Source organism: Halichoerus grypus, chromosome 10 (genome assembly GCF_964656455.1).
Source record: "Halichoerus grypus chromosome 10, mHalGry1.hap1.1, whole genome shotgun sequence".
NCBI classification, from domain to species: domain Eukaryota; kingdom Metazoa; phylum Chordata; class Mammalia; order Carnivora; family Phocidae; genus Halichoerus; species Halichoerus grypus.
This window is the reverse complement of record NC_135721.1, coordinates 72,137,653-72,155,626: the sequence shown is the minus strand read 5'-3', so window position 1 is coordinate 72,155,626 and position 17,974 is coordinate 72,137,653. Positions and strand designations below refer to the sequence as shown.

Here is a 17,974-nt window from a genome sequence, read left to right as displayed (position 1 = left end):
CAATCCTGGTCTTACTGTAGGCGAATTATAGCTAATAAAGCTATTGCTACTTTTATCAAGGGCTATTGGGGAGATAAAATAAAATTATGCCTCCGAAGCATTTAGCACAGTACCTGGCCCACAGCGAGCACTGGGTCGTTATCATCACTGTTGCCGACTTGTCTGGAGGGTGGGGGGGTGGGGGTGGGAAAAGCACAGTCCTGAGAGTTGAGATTCCAGGCTAGACTGGACCACTGGTGCCCCCATGTGACCTTGACCAAGTCACAGAAGTGTTTTAGACCCTCAGCTTCCTCATCTTTCAAATGGGAAGAGCACTTCATGCCCTACCTACCTCATCAAGCTGTTTTGAGAGTCTAATGAGATTAGAGCATGGAAATTCTTGAGAAACCATAAGCCTCTATTCAGATAGGAGGGGCTGTGAGGCCCCTGGTTAACCCTGAAACCACAGACACCTAATGAGGTCCTAGCTCTTCCCCAACACTTCTCGTCCTACCATGCACCCTGGGCTAGCCCCCGCTGCACCCTTTCTCCTTTCCACATGCCCAGCGCCTGCTGCCCAGGAAATGGCAGCCAGCCCTGGGTATGACTGGCACCACTGGGCCTGATCCTTGCCCTTCTACCTCAGCTCTGAGCCACTCGAGGGGGTAGCCACCACACCCGTGCCCTCCCATGGCATGTGAAGCCTTGCCCTTCTCACTGCTCCGTTGCTGACAGGCCGGTTAAGAAGCAGAAAATTAGGGCCCAGCCCCAAAGGAATTTTATGAAAGAGGCCGCCCAAAATGGGAAGGCTCTGGAGTGGGCCTGGGGAAGGGTGGGCAGGGCTGCTCTGTGGTTTCTGCAGAGCCATCCTGTCTGAGCACACATAGGCCACCTGGAGGTCACCTCCCCGCCACCCTGTGGAGGCACAGGACCCAGATCTGCCACCTCCTGGAGGCTGGAGGGTGGCCACCCCAGCATTCCTAGCCGTCTGAACCCAGAGAGAAGGGTGCGCACCCAGCGAGACACACACGGTGGGCACACATGGCCACCAGTCTCCCAAGCGCTGGAATTGGCCTGGTCACGGTGGAGGGCTCAGAAGCATGCTAGAGCCCCTCCCCTTGCTGGCTTAGAGATGCCCAGGGGAAACAACTGACCATGAAAAAATAACTAAAATCACGGTTTATATGGAAAGTGCCTGCAGTTCTTAGGGACAGGAAAGGGTCTTAGGATCTGTCAGAAGAGACGAGAAAAGCTGGGGAAATTCGGGAGAGCTTTCTGGAGGAGATGCATGATAACCATGCCCTTGAAATCAGCAGTGCCATGGTGAGCCGGGTGGGGCGCTAGATCTTTCATGATTGAAGGAGCCACTGACTTTGGCTTTGACTTTGGAACCGAGCAGCATTTACTGGCTTCTCAGGACAGCAGAGCCTGTAGCTCTGACCTTTCCGATACCGTGTGTGGACCACTGGGCTAAGAGACCAAAGGTTCTCACCAGACAGATTGCCAGCCCCAAATAACTCAAAGTTGGCTGTGTTTGCTTACATTTCTTTTCATTCTAAATTCAAAGGATTCCTAAAACATGCGTGTTTTTACTGTTTTCAAAATAATTCCACCTAAGTCTTTTTTTTTTTTAAGGATTTTATTTATTTACTTGAGAGAGAGAGAGAGAGAGAGAGAATGAGCAGGCAGAGGGACAAGCAGACTCCCCGCTGAGCAGGGAGCCTGATTCGGGGCTCAATTCCAGGACCCTGGGATCATGACCTGGGCTGAAGGCAGACGCTTAACCAACTGAGCCACCCAGGCACCCTCTACCTAAGTCTTTTTACTTAATCCCAGGCAGCCTGTAGTCTGTGGTCTCTAGAATGGTGTTTTGAGGAGACCAGCAAAAGCCCCAGCACTCCCATTCAGCCTTCTCTTCCCTGGCCATCCTGAAATCTGAGAACTGAGCTGGAGCCTCGTTCCAAACAGGTTACCTGAGAAGTTACCTGCCTGGGGTGTCCCGCAAGCTGAAGTCACTGTGCATGGCCTTTTGCCATTTGGGGTAAAGTTCTGGATGGACACCCCTTTACATGCACCCCAGCCATGCTGGTCCTCTCTCACCTTCACTTTTTGGAATTCTTCATAGAATTACAGAGCTGAGAGTAACCCGGAGAGGCCATCTCATCTGTGTGTTTGTGGGCAGCACCATGCCTAATCTGGCTCTGACAAAAGGAGAAAATAATTATGGGATGGGGATCTCACTTCACAAACCCTTCCTTAGCAGTGGGGCCAGCTCAGCATTTATTTCTACTCTGAGCCAAACATATATCCTTGACCTGCTGCATGCTCTCTAGACGTGGAGACCAAACCTAACAGAAGAAAACTTGGATTTCATACCAACTTGCGATTATATAGAGTTTTGTAGTTTGCAACATGCTTTCAAAATCTTCCACGTTAGCTAATCTTAGGAGGCTAAACTGAGAATCTGAGCTTCATGTGATGAGAAAGTCAAGTGAATGGCTCAAGATCACCCGGAAAAACATAGCCCCAAACTTGGGATGGAATAGAAACACCCTGGGGTGTCTTCTGTCTCAGCCACTGTAACACATGGCCAGGGCTCCAGAAAAAATAGGATTGGGGACCATTACTGGCTTTTCAGAAGGTTCTGCAGCTTCTTTAGGTAGCATTCCTCCCAGACATTGAAATTATGACTCAGTTCGTAAAACTGCGGTCCCCGCACATCATTGTGCAGGAAGCTGATGGCAACAGAGTATCCTGCAGCCATGTGTCGCACATGCATTTAGCATAAATGAATTTGACTTCTCCTTCGGTGAGAAGAAAAGAAGCAAGAGAGACTGAGAGTATAGGTAAGAAAAGTGACCCGTGACAAAGACAAAGCACACTGGATAATCAAGGAGATGACTTGACTGGGGCTATCGCACTAGGGAGAAGGTTCTGCTCATTAGTGAGGAATGCCGCAGAAAAAATGAAGGGGCCTGAGCCTTATGGAGGCAGGTACACAAGGGATTCATCAACGAGTTTTGTGGGAGTCGTGATGAACATTGGAGGTGGGTCTTTTCCTGGAATATCCAAAAGCATAGGCATCCTTTGTGGTTAGAACACAAAAGGATGGGGAGATTTATTAACTATAGTTTCTTTTCCAAAAACATAGGGCTCAGGCAAATTCAACATTGTCACAATTTAAAGAAGACTGAGACTCTGCTCACCTTCCCACTCAGTGTGAGAGGGTCCTCTTTTGCTCTCAGTCACTTACAGCTTGCTCGTGTCTCCCTTAGCCTGCGTCTTGCTCCTCTGACCCTGATTTTTGTGTCAAAAACACGCATGTATTTTTATATGGTCCTAAGTGCAAGTCAGGAACTTCATCTGCTGAAACAAAGAGACAGCGATTTATTCCCACGGGAGGACAGACTGTCGGTGTTGACTTTGGACAGTTGATAGTTAGGCCCCAGCATAGTGCCTCCCAAACTCAGTTTTCCCTCAATTTGCTGATTTCCGAACCTCAGTTTTATGAGCCAGGGCTCCGCTGTGCCGAGGAGCAAGCTGGAAATGAAGATGCAGTTCCCACAGCACAGGGAGGCTGTGGGCAGGCGTCCGTGGTGGTCCCTGACCTTGCCCGCTTCCCCAACAGATCCTGCAGGAGTTGGAGTACGGCCCCTCTGTGGACTGGTGGGCCCTGGGGGTGCTGATGTACGAGATGATGGCTGGGCAGCCCCCCTTCGAGGCCGACAATGAGGACGACCTGTTCGAGTCCATCCTCCACGATGACGTGCTCTACCCGGTCTGGCTCAGCAAGGAGGCCGTCAGCATCCTGAAAGCTGTGAGTCCTTGCCCTCCCCCACGCCGCTGCTCCCCTGACCTCTCGCCCTCTTCGCCCTCTTCGCCCTCTGTCCCTGTCATCCCTTTGTGGTTCCTGAGGACTCCTCTCTCCCTTCCTCCCCTCCTCTCTGCCGTCCCACCTCTGCTGCCGAATGAGAGGCCTTGCAGGCAGTCACAGCGGGGAGTTGAGGCACGAATTGCTTTCTGCGGGACTGGGACACGTTTGTGTCTCTTGAGAGGGAGCTCTGCGCGTGTCTGTGTGCTCCTGAGTTCCACAGGGAGCACAACCAACCCAGACTGTGCCGGCGTCATTTCTGCCACATGTACGCCGGGCCTTGGACCCTGCCTCCTCCCCTGCCACCCAAGCCTATCTCCTTCCACTGGAGCCTGTGATGGGCAGGAGGGAGGTGGTCACTGCGCACCTGTGTCCATGACAGCATCTCTGTGGCTGAAGAGCTGATGAGAAAAGAAGTGCCCGCTCAAGACCTGTGCAGCCGTGCTGGATTCAGACATGATAGAGAGATGGTCCCCAGCCCTGCAGATAATCCCGCACATGTGAGATGCTTAGCACTTGCCCAGCACGGCTGTTTCTGCGACGTAAGCCACTCAGATGAGGGCAAGTAAGTGAAGTTCCCTGTCCGCCTTGGAAAGCTGTGGAAGCCGGGGTGCAGGGAAGGTAAGCAGAGCAGTTGACCTGCTGGGTTGAGGCGGGACCGAGGTGACAGCCTAAGAACTTTGACTTCCAGTCCTGGCTTCTGTCGCCCATTAGAGTGCGGCAGAGTTCAGTACCTGGCACATCACATTCACCAGGTTTTCCGTATCCAAGTACCTTCTCAACTGCGATTTACTTGTTCCTTCAGTCAACTACCGATATTTACCTAATTCTAGGTTTTTTACCAAGAAATTTTATATCGCTGTCATAAACAGAAAACCAGTATCATTTACCGTAAATAAGTAACATCGATCATCATAGGAAAATGGCAAAAAGACCTCACATCGTTCTGTCGGTGTCTGGGCGCACACGTGCCACATTTTGGAAAGTGCCACATCAGAGCATGCTGTTCTCTCCTGCGGCTCTTGCTTTCTTCCCCTTCCTTCTTTCCCTCACCTCATCCATTTCCCTTTGTCTCCCTCCCCCTCCCCATCAATAATTCAACAACCGGCTGTTTTTTGAGGGTTTCCCATGTGTGGGGCATCATGCCTCGTGCCAAGTAAGCATTGGCGAATATAACAGCCATCGTCCAGCAGGCAAAAATAAATAAAAAAATACATCCACACATAGTCACAGCTGAGAAGCAAATAGAGAATATATATTCACTCATCTCGTGCAAAGCAGTGAGCATCAAGTATGCACGAGGTGCTGTGTCAGGTGCCGGCTAAGGAGAAACCCGCAGGCAGCACCCGAAGGGGCCAGAACACCAGCCCAGCAGAGCTGCTCGCTTGCCCGGGGCCCTGAACGCCAGCCCCACAAACCGATGAGCCCCCTGCCAGCACCCCAGCGAGGCCCTTTCATTTTTGGATGACCCAGAGCGGTGTTTCTCAACAAGGTGTGATTTTTTGCCCTCCCACCCCTGCCCCAGGAGATATTTGGCAATGTCTGGAGATGCTTTCGCCACCACAACTGGGAGGGGGGCTGCTGCTGGCATCTAGTGGGTGGAGCCCAGGGACATTGCTAAACATCCTACAATGCCCAGGACAATTCCCACAACAAAGTATCCAGTGCAAAATGTCATTAGCACAGAGGTTGAGAAACTTCGACCTACAGAGATTCAGAAGCTAGAGATCATGCCTGTGTCGGCTGGTTGGTGAGGGCAAAGTCTCTGGGAGAAGGCATCTTCCCTGCGAGAAGAGCTTCTGACTCAGGAGCAGCTTCCTGAGATGTTAAAACCTGTATGTTTATCAGTAGCCCTGATACTTCCTCTCCCAGAAGTGGAAGGGCAGGAAGAGCTAAGGAAGTAAGGACGAGTCTTTACTCCCTTGGCCTTGGAACACTTTACTTCCTCACATTGTCCCTTGATTCTCGGGCCAGGCCAGGTTTTCCATGACTCTGGCCACTGAGCTGTGTCTCTGAGGGCTGCTACCTACATGAAAGTGGTGCAGAACTCTGCACAACCACGAAAGTGGCGCAGAACCCTAGAGAAGATCATTTACATCATAGAGTTATGCAGTGCCAAACCTGTGCAACAGTAAGTGCTGGTCTTAGTGCCTTCCTTCCTCAGCACTGTGCTCTGAGGCCCAGCATTCAGCCCTGCACTGAGTCATTTAAATGTTCTGAGTGCACAATAGAAGCCAGGCACTGAACCAGGTACTGAGAAGATAGGACTGATTCCTATATCCTAGAGCTCACCAAGGGAAAGAGAAGTTTAGGCAAATTATAATTTAAATAAACAAGAAACATGAGGTCCCAGGTACCTACACAGCAGGGAATCTGGGGAGGCTTCACAGAGGAGGCAGCATTTTGACTGGTTCTTAGAGGGTACGTAGGGACTGGACAGGGGCATTCAGCCAGGGGAATAAAGGATACTAAAGGCCAGCCACGGTAGACTGGGTTCAGACTGAGAAGTTTCTGTGTGCCAAAGTCTATGGACTTTATCCTGCGGGCAGTAGGAATCAAGAGTGTTGAAGCAGGGTAGCCTCTGCTGACTTCTAGATTTACGAAGGTGAAGTGTGCGTTGGTACCATTCTACCTCGGATCTGCCCACCACCCCTTCAGTCTCTTACCTGTCGCTCTCCCAGCGGTGTGTCCACGTGCTTTGGCTTCAGGAGCACCAGGCAAGTGTCAGTAGGAGACGCTCCCTGCCCAAGAAAATCTCCCTTGCTAATGAAGCCTGAAATTGTATCAGTATAGAGTTCTTCCTTTGGATTATGGTTGGTCCTCTTAAATTCCTTTATTTAAATACAGACGCTCAGCCTTCACCCTGTGAAATGTAACTGTCGTCTCTAGCACAAACGCACACATACACACCCCTGCCTCTATTTTGGGTGGCTATCAGAAATATTTCCACCTATCAGTGGATTTTTTTTTTTCAAGGTTATTTGGTACACATCTACTCAGATTAGTTGCCATCAGAACTGACTCACTTAATAGGAATAAGCTCACCTGGGTGTGTGGGGAAATATGAGGGCTACAGATTTTTACATCTCGGGAAGATGCCCCCAAGCCAGAGGTTCTTCTCACAAGACGTCAGCCAACAAATATAAAACATATCAATGTGGTTTTTACAGACAAACATTGAGAAACCATAAGCTTTTCCTTTTCTTGTTTTTTTTTTTTTTATCAGTTGATCTACATGGGTATTGTATGCTAGAGATTACAAATTCAAATTAAAAAAAAAAAAAAAGGGCCCCGGGGCCAGGAAAAGGAGAAGCAGGAGGTGCCTTTGATAATTTACCTTAGCATGAATATCTGTTCCTCTTTCCTTCCCTCAGCAAGGACCTCAGTGTAAATGAATTTATCAGACCCTAGTCTCTCTGATGAGAAGACTCGAGAATCTGAAGAGAATCAGGGAGTTAGTAACAGCCCAAGCTCCTACTCCCAGCATGGTACTTTGTTGGCTGTTTGACCTTGGCCGAGTTAATTAACCTCTCTGTGCCTCAACTACCTCACTTATAAAATAGGGACAATAATAGACCTCAGAGGCTCGCATTTGGATGAAATGAGTTAATGTTTGCTATGTTTAGAATGGCGCTGACACATAGTAAGTTCTAGACAAGATTGAAAGAGGACCCTGGGGGGGGGTCCCAGAAGTGCAGGAAACAGGCTTGGGAGAGGGTGCTGAAGACCTTGCCCTCCTGGCTTCCATCTTTCCCTCGAAGCCTGTCCCTGCCAGGTCTTTGTCACTAATTCCGTCCTGTCCTCCTTCCCACAGTTCATGACCAAGAACCCACACAAGCGCCTGGGCTGTGTGGCGGCCCAGAACGGTGAGGACGCCATCAAGCAGCACCCGTTCTTCAAGGAGATCGACTGGGTACTCCTGGAGCAGAAGAAGATCAAGCCGCCCTTCAAACCTCGAATTGTAAGTAGGGCCCGGAGCTCATTCCACACATGGGTCGGGCCTGGGCGCGTAGACAGAGTGGTCTGGGGCACTCTCACAGCCCAAATGACAAGGGCAGGTGGTAGCCAGCACCCCCCGCCCCCCGCCCACCGCCGAAAGGGCCTTCCAAGGCCCTAAGAGTTTACTGTCAAAAATACATAACCTAGAGCCGTATCCAAGATGGTGGTTTACATGGGACACAGAAGAAGACTTTTTAATTTTAACAGAGATCCATCTATGGCTTTCACAAATGCTACATTCTGCATATGGTAGAGATACACGGTCTCTTTATAAATGAACGGGTCTGCTTTATAACTGAGTCAACTTAAAGGAACCCATTCAGTAAGAGCCACAGTCAGAGTCAGGATGTGGCCCTAGCGCAGAGTGCGAAGGTAAGGCCCGGGGCCCAACACCTGGGGGAGGGCCGTGCTGCGCCGAGCCTGGGGGGCCGAGCCTGTGAGAGGCGGTCTGTGGAGAGCTCCCACACCTGCTCGGCTGGGCCGTCCCTGCCAAGCCCTCTCCAGCCCCAGCCCACACCTCCGTGCAGCTTCTCAGGCCCGTGGCGGTGATGCCTGTCCCGGGGGCTGCAGTAAAGTGTTGTTGAAGCTCGGCGGCTGGAAAGAGGAATCAGAGGGCAGAGGCCATGTGCTGGCCGTGACCTCCTGCTGGAGGCGAGAGTGTTGGCAGTGCCGTCCTTCAAGTGTGTGTGCCTGCCTGTTCAGGGGGCATATCTTAAGTCTGTTGGCGTGTCGCCCGATGAGGCAATCATCCAGGCTGAAAATTGGGGCGCCAGCTGGGCTAGTCCACTGGGAGCACAGGGAATATGTAACATGAGGAAATTACAGGGCAGGAGCCCCAGAGCGGTGGGGCTGGGGTCCTGGGCGGGAAAAAACCCGAAGTCATCCAGTCAACCCTCAGCCACCCCACATTCTGTCAGGCGGTCCTCCCTCACTTCCAAGTACAGGAAAGACCCTCCTCTGCTTTGTGAATCCTCCATGAGGAATTCCATTCTATTCCAGGAGGTTTTCTGGGGAGCGATTACGGATAGTGCTGGGATTCTCAGAAATGTCCCAAGGAGGAGGCAACTCTCAGCTGAAGGCATGGTGCACGCCTCGGCCAGATTAGAACATGGAAGGTTGACTGGCCCTGGATGCTTGGTCGGGTCACCGTTCCTCATTTGCTTCCTCCTTCGGTTTTGATGAGTTTTGCTGGCTGGCACACAGCTTGGCACAGGCTAGATTTAGGTTCACCTTCTCTCTTTGGTAACATCACCTCCGCCCCTGCCCGTCTGTCTCCCCCTCGGCTCTGGGGCCTACTGCGGCTCTGGGCAGGGCACACTGCACATGACGGCCTGCTCCAAGGCTGCCCCCACCCCTTCACCCGGAGGGTCTCTGTGAGTAGTCTTCAAGGACAAGTTTAACCGTGTCCTGGAAAAAGTGAGGCGAAGTAGGAAATCAGAGGTCAGGTGGAGAAGGAGGGGAAAACTAAAGACTCAGATATGAGGGTCCAATGTTAGTGTGGGTTTAGTCTAAGGTAATTAACCCAAAGCAAAGTGGGAAGTAGGGCTAAGTAGCAAATCCAGGCCCGACCAATAGGACCAATCAGCCAGTGGAGGTGTGCAAAATGACTTACATGACTCAAAGCTAGGCTTGCAGAGGGCCGGGCTGGACTAGAGGGGCAGCCCCTCCTGGGGGCATGGGGCCAGAGGACAGGGCAAGCCTGGGGGTGTGAAGGGGGGAGAGTGGGTCTGGGGTGTGCTGAGAAGCCACAGGGAAGCAGGGAATTAGAGAAGATCTTGACAATAAAAGGCCCAAAGAAGTTTTAAAGTATGGATTCATGGAGAAGAGTCTCTCTTTGGGGTGAACAGATGGCAGAACAATACTCAAATCCAGCAGAGGAGAGTGCTTTGAGATTTCAGGGGCCCCGTGAAGCTCCTGTCTCTAGAAGCCCTTCCCCAAGGCCTAGCAATACCAGGGATTCCTCACCGGGCTGCCATGCTATGTCTGAACTCTGAGCCAATGAAAGGGCAAACCTAAGAGAAGTGACCCTTTGAGCTGTAGCTGGCTTCCCCAGAGTGAGAGAAGGGCGTGAAGAACTACTGTGAGGTTTCTGTGGGCCTGCAGGATGGAGAAGGAGCCAGACATGGAGGAAGGAGAGGAAAAGGAAAGAGAGACTCAGGAAGCCAACCCGTGACCCAGTCCATTGGTGGGCAGTGGGCAGGCCTCAGCCGGCTGGGACAGACAGGAATGGCTACTGGGAGTGCAGGTGCTCCTGTGGACCAGGGTGGGTGCCCGGCGAACCAGCAGTAGAAGTACATCCCTGCATGAGGGGGTCAAACTCACCTGGAGGCCAGGTGGGACTCCATCTCCACCCAGAGTCACAAGGGACCCATGCTTCCCTCCCTTGGGCCTCTTGCAAGCCCCCAGCCTGGAACCAGAGGGCAGGACTCTGCTTGCTTGCTTTGTTCAGGGGCTCTAGGCTTCCTGGGGTGTGCCCATCCCCTGGGAGGATGGCAAAGAGTAAGGACAGGGGCCATCCAGGAGCTCCCAACGATGTCCACCTGAATCTGCATTCCCAAAGACTGATTTCATCCTTGCTTCACACATCACCTTCTGTGCATGTTCCTACTCGACCCCCCAGACCTCCAGAGTTATCCTGGACACTGTTGGGGGTCGGGGGAAGGGCATTTATCCGGCTGGTTTGAATTCCATTTGGAAGAGAGAGTTGGAACATCTGAAGGAAGGATAAGAAGGGAAACTTGCATCTTGCAAGAGACGTTTCTAGGCACATTTCGAGCCGAATACTGTTGATCCTTACAGAGTTCTCAGCTACAGGTCTTTAAAGTTGTGTTCAAGTTATTTAAGTATCTGACCGCATTTATATCCTAGAGATTTCTCTCTGGAGAAGTATCAAAACAGGAAAGAAAAGACCAGTCTACATCTCATTAGCAGGTGGGAAAGATGTCCCGAGTCTGTCCCTAAGTTGAAAGCTCTTTTCTGAAGAATGTTGATGGTACCACCTTGCATCCTCCATGGGCTTGTATACGGCAGAAATGAATTTTAAGTTGAATTAAAGCCCACCACAGTGAAGAACATACTGAAAGCCTCACAGGACCCCTGTGGAACTCACGCAAGGTTTTTATAAACCACCGCCCACCTCTTACTAACTCAGGATTAACCCTGGGGTACGAGTACCCACTGTCTCGGATACCAGCAGTGGGGATGGCTACCCTTCATACACAGGGCCAGGTACCCACAGGCAGAACAGGTACAACCCATGAGAGGTCACTGGAGAGACATGGGGGGCTAAAGTATGTCCCCCAGAAGTTGTCCCCTGTTTACAGGGCAAGGGTTCCATCACAAGACAGGCTGTCCTTGGGCTGAAGGTGTCCCATAGTTTTAGGGAACATCAGATGCCTTTTGAGGCGAGCTGGGAAGGAAAGGTTTTGACAGAGGGAGGAAGGAAAGCGGGTTTGGAGCCTGGCATTGGGAAGATGTGGACAGGATAGTGGGTTGTAAGCCACCAGGGATAGGGGGAGGTTCTTGGATCTTAGGGACAGACTCCTTGAGAAAGGAGAGGACAAGTATGTGAGCAACATCACCAGCCTTGCGATTTGGGGGTGGGCTCAAGAAGACATGGGGCGTGTGCTTTAGAAGGCAGTGGAACCAGATGCACACACCACCACCACCCCCCGCCCCCAGTCTCATCGTGCTAAAAATCCCCAGGGCATTCAGTCAAAGACCTGGGGCCCTGAGGGAACTCTGGGGCTCCTTCATCTTGGGCTTGCTCCATTTGCTCCCTACCTGTGTCCTGTTGACATCACACCAAAATGCCACCCCCCCCCCCCGAGAAAACAGCTGGAGAGCGACGACCCCGCTGAATTAGCTGGACATACCGAGTCTAAGGACTTGGGCAGGGTCCTGCCTGTCTGATTCAGGAGGGAATTGGTTTTGTCTGGTGGGAGGTGCTGGAGGTGAGGCTGGGCGAAGTCATGTCATCCAGTCCAGGCTTAAGAAGAGCCAAGACATAGTGCTATAGTTTCTGGAGCTCCTGACTCTTCCCAGTCCTGCGGCATGGTTGGAGCTCCTCCATGGCGGAGCCTGCGGTGGGAAAGCAAGCCCACCTGCACGCTGCCCAGGCTGGCTCAGCTGAAGCCTGGGGTGTCTCGATCACCCCCACAGGGGCTGACAATACGGCAAGTTCCCGGGCCTGGTTTCCATCCTCTCTGTAGGAAGCCTCGCCCCTCCGAAGATCTGACCAGCAAGATTGTCCAGATTTGTAGTTGGCCTCTGGCTTCTGGCCTCTGGTCCAGTTCCCTGGTGTACCTTGAGTGGCTGCTCTTCCCTCCAGGCCTTTACCTTCTTGAGATGTTTGCTAGGCTGAGATTTCTGCTCCCTGGCGCCTGAGCCTCCCTGACTAACCCCTGCCCTGCCTCACCAGCTGTCAGTCCGACGGGGTGGCCCGCCTTTGCATTTACGCCCCCTTTGCACTCACCCCCACTGTAGGACATTTTGCAGTGGCCCCTGCTTCAGTGGGGAGATTTCCTCTCATTCATCCCGCCAGCATTCTTGTATACTCTCCCTCCTTCCCTTTCCCTTTTATATTCCTCCTGTTGGCCCCCTCGCCACCCACGGATTCCGACTTTGCACAAGCGATGTGCCATCGACGCCAGACCAAAGACTTTGTGCCATCGTGTACTCACCTGCATCTGGAGGTGGCCTGCGTCAGAGCAGGGGCACACAGGGTGGGCGGCAGGCCCCCCACCCCACCCCCAGCAGCGGGCGGGTGGGGGAACCGAGAAGCCAGTGAGGCGGGAGCCCAGACCTCTGGTGCTGGGGAAAATCTCCCAGCGTAGAATCCGTTTGCGCGTCCCACTGGGGATTCCGTTCCGAGGTGGCGGCATCACCCAGGAGCCCGTAAATGTAGCACGGTCCGCTTTTGCATTCCTAGTGGGCTCCCCGCCTCGGGGGGCCGTAGCGGGCAGAAGGGATGTGTTTGGTGTGCTCGGACAGCAGCATCTGATCGTGCGGGTCTTGGAGGCACTCCGGGCTCCGGGCTTCTCTCCTGTGTGTCCCTCCTTTGCCCAAAAAGCACTGGGCTCTGAGACGATGGCTGCCAGGGCTCCGGTGCTGGCATCGGGGGAAGCCAGCAGAGGGGGGAGAGCTCTGCCTCCCCAGAAACGTAGCTCTCCTCAGTGAAAGCCAAGGGCAATGAGGGAAATGCCGGCCAAGTAAACTTCTCTTTGTGTACGTGTTCTCTCTTTTCAAGTTTGCTTCAGTGTGAATGCCCCTCTTTAAGGTAAGGCCTCCAGAATGGGGAGTCTGTCCAGGTAGGTGAGCCCTCAGGCCCGCTGACATGGAGGCCCTTCCAACCTCATGATCCGTTTCCATCCAGCCATCCACACTGCATGGCGGGACCCTCAAGGGAGGCCCTTCCTGCATGCTCCTGCATGAGCGGGCTGTGCTGAGAGAAAACTGGGAAGTGGGCTTGAGACCCTCACAACCTCACCGACTTCACAGCCTGAGGGAGGAGCCCTGCCCTAAAGCTAGCCCCCCTGCGTGAGGACCACCTGATAGTGTGCACCATGAAGACCGTTAAAGGCTGTCCTCGTCCACCTGGCAGAGCAGGAACGGGGCCCGGCCAGTTCCTACAGACGTCAGTTAGGACAGCCCCCTGGACTGTGTCCGTGCCAGAGTGAGAGCCCTGAGCCTCCAAGAGGCTGCAAGGTCCCACAAAGAGCCAGGACACTGGTCCAGGCCCGGTGGGCATGGGACATGTCCAGGAACCTGTTTCTGGCTGTTTGCCCAGGTAGTGACATGGCACAGGGGACAGATGCCGGCTCTGAGCACAGGGAGGCTTGCGTTGGAATAAAAGCGCTGTCACAGATAGCCATGGAAGCCTGGGAATTCACTTCCCCCAGACCTCTGGCCTCCTTGAGCCCCACCTCCTTATCCGTAACGTGGGGATTAAAAATAGCCACTCATAAAATTATTCACAGGATTAGACAAAGCTGTGGCTCTCTAGGAGTTTTAGTTCCTCTCTCCATTCACACCGCCCCCCCAAGCCTGATAAAGCCCCTCCTTCTCCCTCTCATCCCAAGATGAGGAACCAAGAGCTAAGGAAGGCAGGAGGCCGTGCGGTGTTGGAGGCCAGGCTGCGGAATCCGGTGTAGCCGTTAGGGCTGCAGGATCTTGGGAGAGTCGTCTCATCTCTCCGAGCCTCAGGCTGCCCATCCAGAGCGTGGGGATAGTAATACCGACTATGCTGAAGGGCGACGGGGCGTGCAAAGCAAATTGTGTGAGGAGGGCAACACAGTCCTTGGGATGTAGCAAGTGCCGGGACGGTGCTGATGCGGACAGTGCTGGAAACCCTGGGGGTCTCACCAAGGGGGCTGGACCTGGACCTGGACCTGGCACGGTTCCCGGAGAGGCCAGGGGTTCAGGTGAGGGATGACACCATGTGGTCAGGGACGCTGCCATCGCAGGGCAGAGGGGTATCTGAGGCCTGGCCGAGAAACTTCTGGGGTTTAATTCTGGCCCTGCCCCTGGTCTGGGATGGGCTGGGGAGGGGCGCGGCACACAGGGAGCCAAGAGACTCACCCCTAGCCATTCTAATGCCCTTCGGGGAACCCCAAGTTTCCCCCCAGGGTCTGGCCCCCTTTTACTGTGTGAGCTGGCCAGCGCCTTACCCCTCCTGCCTTCTTTCTCGTTGGGCTTGTTGCTGAGCACAGCCGAGCCGCCCAGCCCTAACGCCGCGGCAGTCTGTCAGGACCCTGAGACCCCGTGGCCGTGGCCCTGTGAGCACGTCAGGCTCCCAAGGATTTCTAAGCTAAACAGCCTCGGCAGGGTGTCTTTGACTCTGCACGAGGGATCTCTCGGTCTGAGAACTGTGTCTGCAGGAGCATTCCTATGGCTCGACCTACACATCACATTGGTGCCCCACCCATCACCCCAGGGGAGGAATTGGAGCCCTGGGCTGGGCTGGGCATGTCTATAAGTTCCCAAGTTTTCATTTATGACTTCACAGCTGTTAGGTTGGGATTTGCCTTCGTGGGTTCATCACACTAGCATATATTGAATTTAATCTCCTCCCCGCTCCACTGGCATGGGAGGAAACACACAACCTACCAGGGAGCATGGGACCTACAGGGCTATGTGTGACTGAAGGGGGGAAGGTTCTCCAGAGGAGCTGGATCTTGGCAGAGAAAGCCAGAAAGCGTTAGGGAGAGACGGCTACCACTGGGGAAGGGATGGGGGCTGGGGGGGGGCGGCGGGGGGATGGCAGGCTGCAAATCCGCGATTTTCAGCAGGAATTTAGCGAGCATGTACTTCGTGCCCTCTGGGAAGCCACAGAGGGGAAGATTGGTTGACATAGGAAGAAAAGAATCCCCTACCATCCCCTTAATGTTACCGTTTGAGGAGTTCGGGCAGTAGGAGGAGACTACCAGCATAGTGTCAAATCCAGGACTTGGGGAGGGAGTTTCGGGGTTTGCCTCTTGAGGTTAGAGGACAGGGAGGAGAGGTGGTACGCAGAAGAGAGGCCTCCGCGGACGGGCCAGTGAGCAGGGCCTCTGTGGGCCTCGCGAGCCCCTTCCCACCTGCGGTCTCGTAGAAGGCAGTGCCCTCCTGCCCCTCTCTTGCAGAGGAGGGTAACGGAGCATCTGGCAGCCTGGAGGGGAGGGCCAGTGGTCAGAGGCTGGAGACTGGGCATCGAAGTAAAAGCGGAAGGAAACTCAAACCTCCCCTGTGGAGGAGCTCAAGGCCTCCAGACCTCCAGCTAGCATTTGCTCTTTGAAGGGTACAGGCACCAAGGGAAACCGTGCATGCTGACAGTGTCCCCACCCATACCGGCCTCCAAGGCCAGGACCTTGAATCCCCAGGGGCCCAGCTGGCTCTCCTGGAGAAAAGAAGCTCTTGGGAAAGAGCTCTGCCTCAGGGGGATTGGTGCCCTGTTTACCCCCCACTGTTTGTGGCGGGGGACAGGATGGTAATGGAATTGGACTTGGCCTAAACTTGACACGCAAGTGTTATTCTAGGATTCTGGGATTTGACAGACACACGTTGGGTACATGGCACATCATTGTGGTTCCACAATGTACCTCAGTCTTTTCAGAGTGAGGAGGCCTTCAGCACTCAGACCCTGGCTTCTTCCTTCTGGGACCCACTCCACCCCCAAAGGGGGTTTCTTGGAACGTAGAGCTTGAATGTCAGTGGAGTATTTCAGGTGTGTGAGCCCTGCTAGGTGTGGAAGAAGGTCGAGAATGGCCAGGGCAGTGAGATACAATACTTGCCTGAAGTAGAGAGATGGGAAGATAAGCCTGTGGCGGGGCTTATCATCTGTGATGACTCGGGAAATAAAGCAGACCTTGACTTGGGGCTTCGGCCAGACTCCTCCTCCCCTCCTCCCGGCATCTCGGCCGGTGTTTGGAAGCCACAGAACTGGTGGTCTTCCTGGGGAGGCAGGGCAGATTCAGGCTATAGGGCCTGGGCACCTGGGATGTGGGTGTTCCAGTAAATGATTCAGAATACAGTCCCCTTGAAATGTGAGATTCCAGAATTGAGCCCTCACTGTGTACCAGAGGCAATGAGCTAAGAGGAAAACGCTGGACAGGTGCTGGTCCCTGTTGTTTGTATCTGTGAGACTCGGAGCAAGTCACTGAATTTCTCTGCTCCCTTCTGGTAACATGAGGGACTTAGGTAATCCCTAAAATGTCTTCTAGCCCCATGAGGGCAGGGCTTAGAGGTTCTTTGAAATCAACTTTATTATAATAAAATTTACATAGAATAAAATCTGCCCATGTAAAGCGTGCATTTTGATGCGTTCGCACAAATGGGTGAACCCATGTTACCACCAGCACAGTGAATATATAGAATATCACTAGCCCAAACAGTTCCCAGGTGCCCTATGCCCCAGGCAGTCCCTGATCTGCTTTCTGTCACCAGAGAGTAGATTTGTCTCTCCTAGAGTTTCATATATATATATATGGAGCCATGTAGTATGGGCTCTTCTGTGTCTGACTTCTCTCACCCAGCATCATGTGTTAGAGATTTGAGAATTGTATTTTTAACTTTTTCCCATGGAAAATTTCAGACACGTATAGAAGTAGAGAGAATCCCTACGTGTCCATCCGCTAGTACCGACAATGAGCTACCTCCGGTTAATTTGTTAGGGGAGGGATTTTCATCTGTTCCATGTGCAGCTGGATGCTCAGCGTAACTCCTGGCACGTAGAAAGTACTCAGTATATATGCGTGGGGTGAGTGAATGAATGAATCCTGTCGGTCTGCATTGTTTTTCCAGAGAATATTTCTCTCTTAGCTCCATCTCCAAAATCTCTTCTCACCTTTTATGGCCCAAGAGCTATTCCAGTTCATGCCCGGGAATTTGGGGTGATAAGATCCTGCATTAAGAAACCTGAAATTGTTGAATGGTAAGAGAGGTGGTGACCTCATCTTGACTTGAGAGGCATGTATTAGAGTGTTTACAGTTCCCGTTTCAAAGCCAGCAGGCAGAGCAATAATAAATCCCGGCCAAGAGAACTGATTTCTATCTAGAACATTTTCATAAATTGGGGAGGGGGGGAGTGGGATAGGTGAGTGGAGGAACAGGGCTTATGCCAGGACCAGGTAGAAAAGCTTCTTTGGGCACTAAAAAGGTATCCCTAGAATTAACTAAACCCAACGGCTGTCAACAATGACCCGGCTTTGAGAAGTAGATGCTACGTGCAAAAGGGCCCCACGGTGAGAGGCGGAGTGGGGCCAGCTTTGCCGCCGTGGGCCTGCCCACTTTCAGCTGGAGGCGTGGGTCCTGCTGCTACACATCCCACCGCGTGGGGCCAGCTCGCTGCAGAGCCCAGCTCGGGCGCTCAGGCCTTGGGCGAGCCGCGGCACGCAGGGCGCTCTCTCCTCCTAAGGCTGTTTATTCCTGGATATCCGCGCTGGGCTTTCTGTGCGTTGTCAGTCCCTCACACCCCTACTGGGTGCCCCGTGACCCTACTTCAGGATCTCCCCAGCAGTGGGTTGTAAAAATCCATTCAATGAGTCAGGTGAAGAAGAAAAAAAAATTAATGAAGAATAGGATAGGGTAGGGTGGGGTCGGGTCAGGTCAGGTAGAATAGAACAGAACAGAATAAGAAGATCAGGCTAG

The 17,974-nt window shown here is 53.0% G+C and overlaps 1 protein-coding gene across 2 annotated transcripts in view; it reads left to right on the top strand.

The window, feature by feature from the left end:
• The window catches only part of PRKCE (protein kinase C epsilon), a 480,084-nt gene that overhangs the window by 445,178 nt on the left and 16,932 nt on the right, over positions 1-17,974 (top strand). The window contains exons 13-15 of one of the 2 annotated variants that reach the window (XM_036070369.2): positions 3,608-3,796; positions 7,665-7,811; positions 13,098-13,127. In XM_036070369.2, the coding sequence (XP_035926262.1) occupies positions 3,608-3,796; positions 7,665-7,811; positions 13,098-13,112 (351 nt within the window). In that variant the 3' untranslated portion in view covers positions 13,113-13,127. The remainder of the gene's footprint in view (positions 1-3,607; positions 3,797-7,664; positions 7,812-13,097; positions 13,128-17,974) is intronic. The other variant, XM_078056612.1, reaches the window with a different exon arrangement.